This window comes from Pan paniscus, chromosome 6 (assembly GCF_029289425.2).
Source record: "Pan paniscus chromosome 6, NHGRI_mPanPan1-v2.0_pri, whole genome shotgun sequence".
Classification (NCBI taxonomy): domain Eukaryota; kingdom Metazoa; phylum Chordata; class Mammalia; order Primates; family Hominidae; genus Pan; species Pan paniscus.
In genome coordinates, this window is record NC_073255.2 from 81,602,165 (window position 1) to 81,616,046 (window position 13,882).

The window sequence follows — 13,882 nt, forward strand, 5'->3', positions numbered from 1 at the left end:
TGTTGCTGTATTTACTTTATCACTGTCCATCTCTCTGACCATCTATTTGTCCCTCTTTCCATCCATCAGTCTGTCTTTTTTTTGGTAGGCATTTCAAGTAAGTTGACTGGCAATTTTTCTAAGCAACTGTATCTTTATTTTGTTACTGTTTTTTTCCTGGATGTTGTAATTACAGTGTCAAGACATTTAATAATGCACATGTTTCAGCTAACCCTTTTTCCAACTTCTAGAAATCTGAGATTGCCAATAATCCCTGTCAATCTTAAATTATTTTTTAATTCTGGTAAATAGTGTCAAACCTGATTAGTGCCCTCTTTCTCAATTGTTTTGTAATCCAGACAATTAAAACTGTTAGTCATTAAAACATAATTTATAGTGGTTTTAAAGCATGATTTTCTAAAAAATTTTAAATAAATATTTATTCATATTATGTTGTTTTCAGAGTGGAGAGATCTACAGACCAAGTAATCAAGCCAGTCAATGTAGGAGCTCTATCAAAATGGGTTGGGAAGATACCGCCAGATGTTTTACAAGACATGGCAGTGATTGCTCCTATGCTTGCCAAGCTTGGATATGACCCATATGCCAACCCACCTAACTACGGAAAACCTGATCCCAAAATTATTGAAAACACTCGAAGGGTAAGTGAGATTTTTTAAAGCAACTGAGAAAACTAGATTTTGAATTTGGGATCTGAATACGTTTTTTTCTTATTTTATTTCTTGCTATTTAATGATCAGAAAAATATTTTGAATTAGAAAAATTTGGGCCCAGCGGCCTGGCACGCTGGCTCATGCCTGTAATCCCAGCACTTTGGGAGGTCGAGGCGGGTGGATCACAAGGTCAGGAGATCGAGATCATCCTGGCTAACACGGTGAAACCCCTTCTCTACTAAATACACAAAAAATTAGCCAGGCGTGGTGGTGGGTGCCCGTAGTCCCAGCTACTTGGGAGGCTGTGGCAGGAGAATGGCATGAACCCGGGAGGCAGAGCTTGCAGTGAGTAGAGATCACGCCACTGCACTCCAGCCTGGGTGACAGAGCGAGACTCCATCTCAAAAAAAAAAAAAAGAAAAACTTGGGCCCAGCATAGGGCTGACACCTGTAGTTTCAGCACTTTGGAAGGCCGAGATGGGAGTGAGCCCAGGATTTCAAGACTAGCCTGGGCAACATAGTGAGACCCCCATCTCTACAAAAAATATAAAAATTATCCAGGCATGGTGGCACATGACTCTAGTCCCAGCTACTTGGGAGGCTGAGGTGGGAGGATTGATTGAGCCTGAGAGGTCAAGGCTGCAGTGAGCTGAGAGTATGCCACGGTACTGTAGCCTGGGTGACAGAGCAAGACCCCGTCTCAAAATAAGAAAAAAGAATGAAGAAAAATTATATTTGTAGAATGCTTTCTTATCAGCAGTCTTCCACTGCATTTTAAGGATAACTGGCTCGTTGGAGATAGTTCTTAGGGTATTTTCCTCAGTTTCTAGGAATGATACTCACTGTTGGGAGATTTATTCTCAGCCAATTACTGCAGATCTGCATAAACACCATAATTATTAGTGACCTTACTTCTGATTTCTTTCTTTCTGTAAATCTAATAGCCACTTTACTTTTAAACCTTTGTTTAGATGAGGCATAATTTTTGGATACCTAAAAGCTAAACATTGGTTACACTAGAAAAATTATTAAACACTAGCCTTCTGATTAAGAGAAAGTTGCTATTAAAGTGACATTACAGTTTTTATTTTAATAAGTTATGCTCACGTCTTTACAATATATTGTTTCAGAAAGTGCTGAAAACTCAGAGCTAGATTATATAGCCTACCAGTTGAGTCTATTTCAAACCAGATCTTATACATTCTTTTCTTTATTGCAGTAAGATATATTTAACATAAAATTTACCACTCTGACACTTTTTAAAGTGCACAATTCAGTGGCATTAAATACATTCACATTGTTGTGCAACTGTCACCACCATCCATCTCCAGAACATTTTTTGTCTTCCCAAACTGAAATTCTGTACCCATACTCTTCATTGCCTGGTCCCTGTCAACTGCAGTTTTTTGTGTCACTTGTATATATTCTTTTTTGAAACTACATTTCAAATAAGACAACCATGTTAGCATAAGTTCACTGATAGGCTATTTGATTCCAAGGTGAAAATTCCTTGGCTTTGTCTGATATTCTCTTGTTTATATCAGTGTCCTTCCCTCCCTATAACCATATAACTGTATCATGTTTTTATTCTGTCTTTTGATAACTTTAATTGACAAATTTATGCCACATTTATTTCATGAGATTAATTTCTATGTGAATTCCTTTCTCTTAGGTATTACTTTTATTTCCCCTTTTCAGTTCATTATTAGCAGCTATATGGGAAGAGCTGCCTTCTTGTAAACCATCACATATGAGGGCAAATTAAAAAAAATAATAATCGCTATCCTCTTTACACTTTTTATATATATATAAATATTTCCATTATAAAAATATAAGCTCATTATATGAAACTTACAAAATTCAAAGGATAAGAGAATAAAAATCACCTGTAATGTTCCCACCTAGACACACACACATATTATTCTTTTTTATTTTCTTATTTATTTACACATATTATTCTTAATATTTTGATGTATTTTCTCTCGTCTGCATTATGTTAAACAAAGGTAAGATTACGTATATCATCTTACCTTTATATACACAGTTTTGTATCCAGTCCTTTTAATATTCACGAGCATTTTCCCATTGTGTGCATGCTTTTTAAACGTAATTTTTATAGTTATAAACCTTCATAGAAGCCACCTTAAATTCTTTCTGAAGCACAGTAGTAAATGAATGAATAAATCAACAAACAAAATACATTTCCCTGGTAGATGTTCTACAATTGATTTTATCATTTTGTTGTTTACCGTTTTCTCTTTGACAAATTGTGCTGCAGTGAACATCTTTGCAGATACTCAATTTTAGGATTTTTTTTTTAAGGTAGGATCAATAAAAATAGAACTAAACCAGGGTAAAGTATCTGAGATTTTTAAAAGGTGTTTGATATCTATTGATACTAAAAAACCTTTGGGCTGGCCACAGTGGCTCACGCCTGTAATCCCAGCATTTTGGGAGGCTGAGGTGGGTGGATCGCTTGAGCTCAGGAGTTCAAGCCTGGACAACATGGCAAAACCCCATCTCTACAAAAAATACAAAAGTTAGCCAGGTGTGGTGGCACATGCCTCTGGTTTCAGCTGCTTGGGAGGCTGAGGTGAGAGGATTGCTTGAGCCCAGAATTTTGAAGTTACAGTGAGCTGAGATTGTGCCACTGCACTCCAGCCTGGGTGATGGAGCGAGACCCTGTCTCAAGAAAACAAAAACAAAAAACAAACAAACAAAAAACCTTTGAACTACCAGCATAATTGAGGTAATTTATTTTAGATTTTTGTTGGTTTTAATAGATTTCATTGATTAATGTAATTGAACATTTTCCAGTTATTAGCTATATGTATATATTCTTTTATGAACTGTCTAAGTTTTTACTTTATTTATTTGAGACAGAGCCTTGCTCTGTTGGCACAATCTTGGCTTACTGCAACCTGTGTCTCCTGGGTTCAAGTGATGATTCTCTTGCCTCAGGTGGGATTATAGGCACATGCTACCACGCCTGGCTAATTTTTTTTAATTTTTTATTTTTAGTAAAGATAGGGTTTCGTTGTGTTGGTCTGGCTGATCTCAAACTCCTGACCTCAAGTGATCTACCTGCCTTGGCCTCCCAAAGTGCTAGGATTACATGAGCCACTCTTTAAAGTTTTATATGTATTAAAGTTTTGTGAGCTCTTTGTAATTGGTAATTCATAGCTATCTCCTTTGCACAATAGTGAAAGGGTTTTTTATTACCAAGATACATGTACAATGCTATTTTGAGGGTTCTTAGGCAGTAGACATTATAGTTTTCCTACATGCAAATTGGCTTGGCTAGATTATCCTTTGCTTTCTTGAGTGGTGGGTTGGGAAGAATGCTATGGTTTGAATCCATGTGACTGAAGAATCTATTTCATACACACTTGTGGTTTTTGAAAGGATTTCAAAATACCCACTGAAATTAAAAAACACCCACCCTTTTTTTTCCCCCCTGTCTCTGCCTATCTTTAAAGTGACAGATAATTTTGAGGAAGAAAAGATGAAGTGTGAACTATAGTGGTGTTTTTGGGCCTTTTGTGGTAATGCATACAAACTGACAGTCTTGTCTTGTGAGGGTAGGTTTCATAAGACCTTTTTGCAAACTAAATCCTGTGTATCTTCAAAGCTTTTTTGCCTGTAATAAGTCAGATGCTAATGTATCCAGCACTGATGATCATGAGGTTTTTGTAAAGCAGTGCTTGAAAAGAGATTGTTGACTGTTAGCTATGATATGAGATGGGCCCCAGAGAAAGAGGTGGCTGGCGAAGGTGTTTTCCTTAGTTATAGGGTGAGAGTGGGAGAAAAATAACATTTTGACTGAGAATATAGGATTTATATCTCTAAGCCTAAAAATACTGGGTTGGTTTTTTTTTTTTTGGTACAATTCTGGGTAGTCTGCAAGTAATATTGAGTCAGCACATTTTAGGGACATATTGCCCAATATTGAATGGATAATCATACTTCATGGTTACTGTGACTCACATAGTAAATTGGTAATGAAACGTTAACATATTTTGTACCCTGTCCCACCATAGTCTCTAATCCTAAAATTATAGTATATTTCAGTAAATGGTGCTGTCTAGGTTACATCGTCAGCCTTCTTGCATAGATTCTTAACCTTTTAGACTTAGGAACTTATTTGAGAATTTGATGAATCCTGTGGATCCCCACCTCAGAAATACAGACACATGAATACACAGATTTCACTCACAATTTCAGTGGATACATAGATATACCAGAAGTCCATCAGATTAAGGACTCCTATTAGCCACAATTTCAGTGGATGCATGTGTGCCAGAAGCCTGACAGATTAAGGACTCCTATTTTATAGTCTCCTTGCTCAAGCTCATCCACTCATAGGGCTTTCATTACAGCCCATTTGCTGATTATCATAAATCTGTATTTCCTAGTGGGTCTCTTTCCTGAGCCCTAGGTTCGTTATTTCCAACTGTCTTCTGTATGTGTCTACCGGAATGCTCTCAAGGACCTCAAATTCAAAGTCCAAAATTGAACTTATTTTCTAAACTTGTTCCCTGAGAGGCAGAAGCTAGGTGGAATTGTTCATTAAACTGAGCAGGAATCCACCTTGAGAGTGGGGATGATGCTGTGCTCATCTATACTTGCAGTACCTATGAGCCAGAGAGCAGATTTGAGGAACAGAGTCCTCAGGGCACATGGCTGAAACCCCAAAACAGTTCAAGGACCTGGTTGCTAAACTTAGAGAGCTGAAAAGCAGATCCAATTTATGAATGGACTATTTAGTTGGAAACCTAAGTAGATAGTACTGAGGAAGAGCAAGTGGTCAAATGGAAAAGCATGTACCAAGGTGCAGAACCCACAGTAACAGACAAGAAGAAACATGAAAATGAAGTCAGCTGGGACAGGGGTTAGATTAAATCCCTAAACCAAACAACAAAAAGCTGCAGCAGCAGTTGGAATTGATATTCTTACATTAAAGGTAAAGCCTGGAATGAATGCATACTTGTGTTTTCTGGTTCCTATACTCAGCAAAAACTGCTTGTTCCTGTTTACTTCTATCTCCATACATAGCATGCTTATTCACCCAGTTACCCAAATTAGGTCTCCTTACTTAAAATTCATGAATGACTCCACTGTTACTACAGGATAGAGTCTAGACTTCTTAGAATGACATTTACTTTTCTAGTATTTGGGTATTTTCTCATTATCTTTTTGTTGTTGATTTCTAATGTGACCATTATGGTCAGAGAACACTCATTATGGTTTGTTTCAGTCCTTTGAAATATATTGAATATTGTTTTATGGCCAGTATATGGTCTTATGTGATCACTTGAAAAAATATGTATTCTGTGATTGTTGCAGAGTTCTGTAAATATCAGTGAAGTCAAGAAATTTTATAGTGTTGTTACAGTCTAAATCTTATTTGATTTTTTGGTCTGCTTTATTAATGTTGGGAAAATTATGAATTTTTCAATTTTTCCTTACATTTCTAGCAATTTTATTTCATGTATTTAGGATCTATATTATTGGGAACACACCCATTTAGACCTTCTTGAAGAATTAACTCTTTTGTAATTATGAAATATTTCTCTTTATCTCTGCTGTTACCCTCTGAAAGTCTACTTTATCTGATATGAATATAGCCACAACAGTGTTTTTATGTATACTATATACATGGTATATTTTCCCGATTCTTTTACTTTTAATCTGTGTCTTTATATAGCTGGCTTTGTTTGTTAATCCAGTTTTATAGTCTCTGCCTTTTAAATGGAGAGTTAATCCACTTACATTTAATGTAATTATTCATCTGATTGGATTTAAAACTACCATCTTGCTATTTGTTTTTTATTTGGATCATCTATTTTTGTTTCTTTGTTTCTCTTTTCCTGTCTTCTTTTGGATTAATCTTTTTTGGTATTCCATTTTATATATTATCTCCTCTTTTTAGCTATACCTCTTTTTTTTTGTTTTGTTTTTGCTTATAGTGGTTACTGTAAGACATGGGCTGCACATTTTTTATATTGTAAAAATCCAGATAGGAGGCCGGGTGCAGTGGCTCACACCTGTAATCCCAGCACTTTGGGAGGCTGAGGCAGGTGGATCACAAGGTCAGGAGATCGAGACCATCCTGGCTAACACGGTGAAACCCCCGTCTCTACTAAAAATACAAAAAGAATTAGCTGGGCTTGGTTGTGGGCACCTGTAGTCCCAGCTACTTGGGAGGCGGAGGCAGGAGAATGGCATGAACCTGGGAGGTGGAGCTTGCAGTGAGCTGTGATCACTCCACTGCACTCCAGCCTGGGCAACAGAGCGAGACACCGTGTCAAAAAAAAAAAAAAAAAAACCCAGATAGTAAATATATTATGCTTTGTGGGGCACAGTTGGGCTCTTTGTTCTTTACTTGAAGATCCAGATTTTCATCTGGCATCATTTCTCTTTAGCCTGATGAACTTCCTTTAGCAGTTCTTATAGTAAAGATATGTTGACTACTAATGCTCTTAGGTTTTTTTTTTTTAATTTGAAAATGTGTTTTTTTTTTTAAATTTGAGAATATTTTGCTGGACATAGAGTTCTAGGCTATTGGTCGTTTTGTATTTTTTTTTAACTTTCAACATTAAAAAGATAATATTTTATTGGCTTCCCATGTTTTTGATGAAAGTCAGCTGACATTCTTATGAATGTAATTTTTTTTCTTTGACTGCTATAAGATTTTTCCCTATTTTTGGTTTTCAGCAGTTTGATTATAATATACCAAATTCGTAGCTCCGTTCTACTGCCATCTCCTGTGTGGGCCTCAGTTTTGATTAGTTTTTATTAGCCTACCTTTGAATTCATTGATCCCTTCTTTTTCTGTGTCCAGTCTGCTGTTAAGCCCATCTGGTGACTTCTTCATTTCAGATCATTTATTTTTCAGTTCTAGAATTTCCCTTTCTCTGCTGGAATTCTTTGCTCTTTACCCATTCTGTTGATCTTTTCCTCTAAATTATTTAACATATTCATAATAACTTTTAAAGTCTTCATCCACGGATCTCTCCCTGTTGACTTTGTTTCTTTATTATGGGTTATAGGCACACCTTGGAGAGACTGTGGGTTTGGTTCCAGACCACCAAAATAAAGTGAATATCCCAATAAAGCAAGTCACACATAATTTGGTTTCCCAGTACATATAAAAGTTATACACTATATTGTAGTCTGTTCAGTCTGTAGTAGCATTATGTCAAAAGAAAACACAATGCATATGCCTTAATTTAAAATACTTTATTGCTAAAAAAAAAATGCTAGCAATCATCCAAGCCTTCAGCAAGTCATAATCATTTTGCTGGTGGAGACTCTTACCTCCATGTTGATGACTGCTAGACCATTCAGGGTGGTGGTTGCTAAAGATTGGGGTGACTATAGCAATTTGTTTTGTTATGTAATATTCTATATCCTTTGCTGTCTTTTCAACAATGTTCACAGCATCTTCACCAGGAGTAGATTCCATCTCAAGAACCACTTTCTCTGCTCATTCTTAAGAAGCAACTCATTCATTCAAGTTCAATCATAAGATTGTAGCAATTCAACCACATCTTCAGGCTCACTTCTAGTTATAGTTCTTTTGCTATTTCTACCACATCTGCAGTTCCTTCCTCCACTGAAGTCTTGAACCCCTCAATGTCATCCATCTGATTCTTCCAAATTCCTGTTAACATTGAAATTTTGACCTCCTCCCATGAATTACCAATGTTCTTAATGGCATCTAAAATGATGAACCCTTTCCAGAAGGTTTGCAGTTGACTTTGTGCAAATCCATCAGAGGAGTTGGTATCTATGGCAGCTATAGCCTTAAGAAATGTATTTCTTAAATAATAATCTTGACAGGGCCAGGTGCAGTGTCTTAAACCTGTAATCCCAGCACTTTGGGAGGCCAAGGTGGGTGGATCACCTGAGGTCAGGAGTTCAAGACCAGCCTGGCCAACATGGCGAAACCCCATCTCTACTAAAAATACAAAAATTAGCTGGGTGTGGTGGCGCATGTGTGTAATCCCAGCCACTCAAGAGGCTGAGGCAAGAGAATCGCTTGAACCGGGGAGGGAGAGGTTGCAGTGAGCCAAGATTATGCCACTGCACCCCAGCCTGGGTGACAGAGCGAGACTCCATCTCAAAAAAACAAAAAACAAAAAACAAAACCAACTTGACAGTAGAAATTACTCCTTGATCCATGGACTACAGAATGGATACTGTGTTAGCAAGCATGAAAACAGCATTCATCTCCTTGTATATCTCTATCAGAACTCATGGGTGACAAGGAGCATTGTCAACGAGCAATAGTATTTTGTGAGAAATCTTTTTTCCTAAGCAATAGGTCTCAACAGTGGGCTGAAAATTGTACTTTTATGTTATGGAGATAGCTTCTTTCCTTAATCTTCATGAACAAACAACCTCTACTAGCCTCCAACTTTTCCTCTCACAGCCTTTATAAAATTGAAGAGAATTAGGGCCTTGCTCTGGATTAGGCTTTGGCTTAAGGGAATGTCATGGCTGGCTTTATCTGTCTAGTCCACTAAAACTTTTGCCATGTCTACAGTAAGACTCTCATTTTCTTACCACTTGTGTGTTCATTGGAGTAGCACTTGAATTTACTTCAAGAACTTTTCCTTTGTATTCACAACTTGACTATTTGATGCAAGAGGCCTGGCTTTCAGCTTATCTTGGCTTTCAACATACCTTCCTCACTAAGCTTGATTGTTTCTAGCTTCTGACTTAAAGTGAGAGATATGCGACTATTCCTTTCGTTTGGACACTTAGAGCCCATTGTTGGATTATTAATTGGCCTTTTTTCAATATCAATGTGTCACAGGAACAGGGAGGCCCAAGGAGAGGGAGAGAGATGGGGGAACAAACAGCCAGTTGGTGTAGCAGTCAGAACATACACAACATTGATTAAGTTAATTATGTTATATGGGCTTAGGATCGTGGCACCCCAAAACAATTACATGGTAACATCAAAGATCTCTGATCGCACATCACCATAACAGATACAATAATGAAGAAGCTTCAAATATTGCAAGAATTACCACAGTGTCATAAAGAGACATGAAGGGAGTGCATGTTGTTGGAAAAATGTCACCAACAGACTTGCTCACCACAGGATTACCACACACCTTCAATTTGTAAAAAACACAACATCTGCAAAGCACAATGAAATGAGGTATGCCTGTACTCATTTGCTTCTTCACATGTCTTAGAAGTTTTAACTGCATACTGGACCTTTTGTATAAAAGAAGGGTAGAGAATGAACTAGGTAATACTTTTTGTTTTATTTTTGTTAAAGAGAGCAGTTCTTTCCTCCAGCAGGTAGCTAAGGTGATCACTCAAATTTGACAGTGAATCAAGCTGAGCTGGGGCTGAGCAGTAGCTTTAATTGATTTCAGTTTGCCTCTGGATTCAAATGAGATTAAGGAAATTTGACTTTTAGCCCAACCTTAGCTTTCTGTATCATTTAGACGAGGGGTTCATTTCTTTGATTTTAGCAAGATTGCAGCTGGGAGGCAGTTGGGTTGAAGATTAAATTAATTTACTTTACCTCTGGATTGCAGCTATAGCAGGGCCCTGGAACCCAAGCACCACACAGCATTGGGAGATCTCTTTCTGTCTCTCACTGTGCTCCCACCAGCACTTACTAAGATTCTCTTGTAGTATTACATGTAATTGTCAGGTCAAGAGATTTGTTTTTACACTTGGGACTCTTTCAGATTCTAATTAATCATACCAGTCCACAGTCTCACTAAAAGTTTGGCTTGTTTCAGCAAAATCTTTCCACCTGTGGGAGACCTCCTTTTCTGCCCACTTGTACCCAGACAGGCAATTGATTCAAGGTAGCTAGAAACAGGCTTTTGTTTCTCTGTGAAGAACTCATCCTTCTCCAGAAATTGGCTCAGTTAGACTTCTTGGCATTCATTTACTGCTTTTTCATGGCTTTACAGAAAAGTATGAAGTTTAGTTTATCTGGTGTTTTCTTGTTTTGATGAGAGCAGTGGTCTTTTGGGATCAGCTGCATTCAAACCAGGTTGGAACGCTTTAGAATGATGGCATTAAGATTCTTTGCCTTCTGCTTTCAACCTTCCTTTTCAACCTCATCTCTTTTTATTCTTTTAACCACACCACAGTGCCTCCCTTTCATTCCCACAGCACATTGTATACCTCCATACCTTTGTTCCTTCTGCCTTGATTGTCCTTCTTCTCATCTTACAATTTTGTCCTTTAAAACTCAACTCACATGACACCTCTTCTGTGCCACAGATCCTCCTGCTACAATGTACCTACCTTTACTTGTGTACTTCCACATTATATTGTGATGATTTATATTATATGCTGCTGCTTTTAAACTAAGGACATGCCAGACATGCCTTCATCTGAAAATGTTAATATAGTTCAAAGTGATGCTATAGTCTTTGTTTAGTTAAAGTAACAACTTTCTGGTCTGAAAAAAAAAAGACTATGCATCCCTTCAACAGAATAAGATAGTTTTAAAAGTAATGATATGGGAGCATCTCTTAAGATATGGTCAGTGTTATGTTTTACCATTTGTATTTAGAAAAACAGCTGTGTGTGTATGTATGTATGTATGTATGTATGTTATTTATTAATTTATTTTGAAACGGAGTCTCATTCTGTCACCCAGGCTGGAGTTCAGTGGTGCGATCTCTGCTCACTGCAACCCCCGCCTCCTGGGTTCAAGCAATTCTCCCACCTCAGCCCCTGGAGTAGCTGGTGTTACAGGTGCATGCCACCATGCCTGGCTAATTTTTATATTTTTAGTAGTGACAGGGTTTCACCAAGTTGCCCAGGCTGGTCTGAAGCTGCTGACCTCAGGCGATCTGCTCACCTTGGCCTCTCAAAGTGCTGGGATTACAGGCGTGAGTCACTGCACCTGGTTTGTATATGTAGTTTTTTAAAAAAATAAATAAGTAAAGACTTTTCAAGGACAAAGATATCATTTGCATTTTGTAGCCTGAGTGCCAGTAATACTTGACAATTACTTGATGCTCAATAAAATGATTCTTATTAGCAAAATAAACCTTACACGTAGAAAAAGAATATGCCAGGAACCAAGAAAAGGGATATTCAGATATGAGGCTCTTGGAGTTACGGCTCAGCTCACAAGGATTCTGCCGTAGGTGAGAAATGCTCCATTACCCAAAGGCAAAGCCCCAGAGGTTGTGGCAGCACTTTATGACTATGTATTAGTCTGGGCTCAGTCAGGGAAACATTGAGCCACTGTTAAGTGTTATAGGAGTGAGGGGTTTAATATAGTAATTAAGGCCTATGCAAATATGGGAGGACTAGAGAAGTGAAGGTCTGCACGTTTTTTATTGTATACTGGACATGTTGTTTACAATAGGAGTAGGGAATGAGCTGGATACAGCTACAGTTGGAAGACCAGAGGAATAGGCACTGATGACTGAAACCTGCAGCTCTAGAGAGGGCAGAGAAGTGCTAGGAAACTGCCTCTCGCTGCCAAAGTAGGACTCAGTGTGGGATCCCAAGGAAAGGTCTGTGAAGCCTGCCACGGGGATAAAGTGGAGCTTTAGGAGAGGCCAGTGGAGTGACTGCATCTGACTGCCCTGACCTCTTAAAAATAATGGCTTCTACTTCATTTCCACCTTCTAAAACTCACAGAAGCCTCTGACCCAGAACCACACAGGGAAAGGAATTCTGGGAGACTTAATTTTCTGTCCTAGACAACAGTGGTGGTGGTGCCAGTTGACCATCCAGCATAGGCCATTCCTTTGCCAGCCTGGCTTACATACACACCTACTTAAACCATATTTAACTGCCAGATAAAGCTAAATGCTCTGCTTAACATGTTGTAACTATCGCTTAGCAAACTGAAAACATGCTAAGCACTCCCTCAAAGAGGAGATGCTGTATTTCATATTGTGCTTTGTACATTTCTGGCTGATATGAATGTATTCCACTAGCTGAGTCACATCCCCTCTTTGATATCCTAAAACTTAAATATACTGAGATACAGAGTTAGCCATTTCCTTTTTTTTTTTTTTTTTTTTTGGCAAGGTCTTGTTCTGTCGCCCAGGCTGCAGTGCAGTGGCGCCATCATAGCTCACTGCATCCAGAATCTCCTGGGCCCAAGCGATCCGCCTGCCTTAGCTTCTCGACTATAGGTGTGCACCACCACACCTAGCTAAATTTTTTTTATTTTTAACTTTTTGTAGAGACAAGAGGTATCACTGTGTTGCCCAGGCTGCTCTTGAACTCCTGGCCTCAAGCAATCCTGTTGCCTTAGCCTCTCAACGTGTTAGGATTATAGGCATGAACCACCGTGCCCAGCCAGAGTCAATACACCTTATATTAGAGAGTATTATTAGACAGGGAAAAGTGGAAAAAAGAATTCGTTAATATATTCAGTATATATTCATATCAAAGCAAAGAAGAATATCTGCCAAACTATTGTAGCTCTCATTTTCTGTACCTTTCATGTGATCATGGCAGGTATCTGTCATTTCTTTCTTCCTCTAGCCATTCCATGTTCCTTTGGTCCTCAGTAGTCACCTCAGATGGTCTTTGTTCTTTGCCTGGTGGGGTGGCCTAAACCTTCATTCTGGGGTGTATGTACCAATAAATGGCCATATTGTTTTGCTCTAATATCCCGTTAACTTTCCATAATAAACAAGTGTAATAGAAAATCCTAGGTTCCAGGCAATTTCTTTCCTTCTTCCATTGAGTATTTTTTTCCCATTGTGTATTTTAAACTTGGTTCTTCCTTGATAATCGGGATTAATCAGCCTAGCTATTATAGTACCTGCCTTACTTGTCTTTGGCTAAGTGGCATGAGGAGTAAGAAGTGCTGAGTTAACAGTCTCAGCTCTCTGTTCAGTGGAAATAATGTTGTGTCTCCCCCAAAGAAGCACTTCTCCCTTGAGGATTAAGACCTGTAAACTGGGAGAGCCCACAGCTGCTGCGAGTTTTCTTTTGGGGAAGGATTTTGATAATATTTAGTGAATATAGGGCTATTTCGATTTTCTTGTTCTTGTATCAATTTTGATAAATTGTATTTTTTAAAGTAATTTGGCCATTTCACTTAAGTTGTCATATTTGTTGGCAGGAAGCTGCAATATTTTCTTAGAGTCCTTCTAATCTTTGTCAAATTGATAGTGATAACTTCTTTTCTATTCCTCATGTGATGACCCCTTGATTCTGCCTCTGTCCACACCTGTTAGTGATTCCTTCCACCTGAATGTGGA

General features: G+C 38.2%; 1 protein-coding gene across 4 annotated transcripts in view; it reads left to right on the forward strand.

Annotated features, from left to right (window-relative positions):
• TPST1 (tyrosylprotein sulfotransferase 1) overlaps nucleotides 1-13,882 on the forward strand; it is a 149,684-nt gene that overhangs the window by 81,566 nt on the left and 54,236 nt on the right. For all 4 annotated transcript variants that reach the window (XR_010112592.1, XM_034964219.3, XM_003814528.6 and 1 more), the window contains exon 3: nucleotides 443-641. Coding sequence is in view for 3 of the 4 variants with exons in the window: in XM_034964219.3 (XP_034820110.1) it covers nucleotides 443-641 (199 nt within the window). In the remaining variant the exon portion in view is untranslated. The remainder of the gene's footprint in view (nucleotides 1-442; nucleotides 642-13,882) is intronic.